This window comes from Lygodium microphyllum, chromosome 23 (assembly GCF_053477565.2).
Source record: "Lygodium microphyllum isolate KBCC chromosome 23, Lygodium_microphyllum_v1.1.10, whole genome shotgun sequence".
NCBI classification, from domain to species: domain Eukaryota; kingdom Viridiplantae; phylum Streptophyta; class Polypodiopsida; order Schizaeales; family Lygodiaceae; genus Lygodium; species Lygodium microphyllum.
In genome coordinates this window covers 97,075,777-97,078,986 of record NC_141157.1, presented here as the reverse complement: position 1 = coordinate 97,078,986, position 3,210 = coordinate 97,075,777, and the positions used below count along the sequence as shown (strand labels likewise).

Here is a 3,210-nt window from a genome sequence, read left to right as displayed (position 1 = left end):
GTATGCTTGAAACATTAAGGACATGATATTGTCTTGGCCATGCTATCAACAAAGTGTGAGCTATGTGCTTAAGAAAGCTTTACACGAGCTCCACTTTAGAGATTTAAACAAGTAGGATATGGAGACTTCCTATAGCAACAAAGATCAAAGAGCTTGATGTGTTCAGAGCAATGTGCAAAACTTGGATCAATTGGGTAGCGGTAGGTTAAAATACATTAATGAGTTTTTTAAAAGTGCTTGATTACTTCTCACAACAAGTCATAATCCTCAACAATCCTAAGAGTAGGCACTACTCTCATTTTAGAGGGTCATATTTTGGACCCTTGACTTTGCAAGTCCCATTAAACATCTTTGTGCTTGCCCACATGAAGACATTCTCACAAGAAGTTTTTGACAAATTTTTATTTGACAAATGGGCCTCTTTTCCCTTATTTTTTCATATGATGACCAACATCCTTAGCTTCTACTCAAGAGGATTGCATACCTAGCTAGGTGTGGTTGGGGGTAGGGGGCTATAAGCCGGCTGCCATTCCAAGCCGACAACCCCTGTCTCAAATTGCACCTAGCTACAAGTGTGGTCCCTCCCTTGCATGTGTGGTGATGACGTCGTAATTCACAACATGGGAATTATAGTAGGAATTGATCTAAAACTCCTTGAGATATTGATCAATATGAAATTATACTTGTGACAAGCATCTCCATTTTTGCTACGAGAGAACTCATGTGGTATAAGCTTGTCCAATGTAAGTGGTTGGGGGCACAAGTCGAAGAACAAGCCTTGGGGGCAAAAGTGTAGCCACAAGAGCCACGTTTTATCTCCATCGTGAATCTCTCTCTCTCTCTCTCTCTCCCCTCTACTCAGAAGAAGAGGGAGTAGCCTGCGGGGCGAGGAGATGGCACTACTCTCATCGTCGTCGTCATCGTCGTCTTGTTGCACGCAGGCTGTCGTGCCTTACTCAGTGCTGCAGCAGCAGCAGCAGCATCACCATCATCATCTCCAACAACGCCCGAAATGGCTAGCTTTTTGTTGTCTTCCTCGCGCAGGTGTGTTTGTGTTCTCAATCTTTCATTTTTGCTCTCCTTCTGTCCAGCAGAAGCATATCTTTAAGGTGCATTTTTGTTTATCTTTGATGATGCTTGCTCAGCCACATTAATGGATTCCGAGACAGGCTCGTTTTCCTTCCGTGTTTTTTTTAGCTTTGCATTGGCATCCGTCGTACAAATCAGATACTACAGTGCTCTGTGTAATTGCTCGATCATCTGTAGAATTAGGTACGTTCATTACAGCCTGCCTCATTATAGCGGACGGAATGTGCAGGAATGATCAGAAGACGGCAGGCCGTATATCATGGCAGCACAGTGCTCGTTCTTAATTCCTTGCATCATCTGTAGTATTAGACATATCCATGACAGCCTGCCTCATTATAGCAGAGGAAATATTTAGGAATGATCAAAAGATGGCAGGCCTTATAACATCGCAGTACAGTGCTCCGTCTATAACAAGGAAATGTGTAGGTATAATCAGAAGATGACAGGCCTCATAACATGGCAGTACAGTGCTCCGTCTAATCGCTTCCATCTTCTGTAGCATTAGGTATGTCCATTCGAGCCTGCCTTATTATAGCAGAGGGAATGTTTAGGAATTATCAGAACGATGCCAGTCTCATACCATGGTACTCCAGGGGAAAATAATGTGCACAAAACCTCATTCAGCAGAGGAAAACCTGTCAAATTAGACCATTTTACTGCAGCGGGGCAAGGAGATGAGCACAGACAGGATATTTGTTCGTTTTCTGGTGTACGTAGGCATGCGTCAAATAGTGACTGCACTCCCAACCTCGTGGCATGGTTGCTGGAGGATGCTAACTCACATAATGTGCCAACTAACGGTATCTTATGAGGCATCAGAAGAGTGGAGGTTTATTCAATCATTTACCTTTATGTGGTAACTGCAATACTTGTACATCAGGTGTACCTGTTGCATTCTCGTTGTCACATGGCCTCTCTTTGATGAAAGGCTTCATGATGATCCAAGGCCGCTGAGTGTCATGGTTTAAACTAAGCTTTTAAAGCAGTGAATGGCCTACTGTCACAAAGATTCCATTCTTTTACATGCCTGCTAGCGCTTATTATTGTTCCCATTCCATTGTACGTTGATGTCTTTTTCTGAAACTGTGAGGTATATCAAATGCAGCAATATAGAAAAGATACAATCAGCAAACTTGTTTAGGCTAACAGCTGTACAAACTTACCTGTCCTTATGCCTGTTTTGTTGTTGTTTTACTTGACATTAGAGTGATCAACAGCAATCTCCATTTGTATGGACAGGTCCGGCCTCTCTTTACAGTGTACAGCAGTGCAGCAGTGCCAAATCAGTCTTTTCTGGGTATCATGTGCAGCTTGCTGACAGTATATGGGCCGCAGCTCCGAGTTCTACCAGCATTCGGCCGATTGTCTGCATGACGAAACCTAGCATACAGTTCATCAAAGGCATTGATGAACAAACTGTCCCAAATGTGTCACTAACAAAATCAAGGGATGGTACCAATGGTGTGGCCACTTTCCTATTCGACCAGCCTTCAGTATTCGATTCTTCCCGTGAGCTTGGTGACATTACCGGCTTGTACTTGTTGGATGAAGAGGGTGTTCTGCAATCTGTGGATGTGAGTGCTAAATTTGTAAATGGTAAGCCTGCAAAAATAGAGGCTAAGTATATCATGAGGACCACCAAAGATTGGGACCGGTTTATGCGTTTCATGGAACGCTATGCTGAAGCCAATGGTCTTGGATTTGTCAAGAAATGAGTGCCTGGGCATGCCTATGATGGTAGATGATATCTGCCTTGAAATTAAAATTTACCTAACCATTACGACGCTGTACACTAGTAACTTGCCGTGTTTTTTGTTTACCCAATTGTAAAGGCAATATGATTTTCGATAGGCATTAGTACTGTAAGGAAGTCATCTGAAATTTAATTGAATCTTTACACAACTGCGCTTGAACCACTTTGGACTCATCAAGCTCTTTTGATTGGTCTTGTTCTTTATGAGGATTGAAAAGTCCTAGAATATAAAATATTTTTTGGTTGATCAGTTGAGATTTCTAAATGATTTAAAGCTAACCTGTGTGTTTTTGTGAGCCCATTGTGTTTTTGTTAGTGTCGATTATTTTTTGTATCTACATCATCACACAGGTGGTACTTGTACAGTT

At 42.2% G+C, this 3,210-nt stretch overlaps 1 protein-coding gene across 1 annotated transcript; it reads left to right on the top strand.

Annotated features, from left to right (window-relative positions):
• The first annotated feature begins 776 nt into the window (after window positions 1-776).
• PSB28 (photosystem II reaction center PSB28 protein) lies at window positions 777-2,955 on the top strand. Its single transcript, XM_087664622.1, has 2 exons — window positions 777-1,044; window positions 2,329-2,955. Exons 1-2 carry the CDS (start codon window positions 894-896, stop codon window positions 2,802-2,804), a joined length of 627 nt encoding a protein of 208 aa, XP_087520748.1. The 5' UTR covers window positions 777-893; the 3' UTR covers window positions 2,805-2,955.
• The last annotated feature ends 255 nt before the right edge of the window (window positions 2,956-3,210 follow it).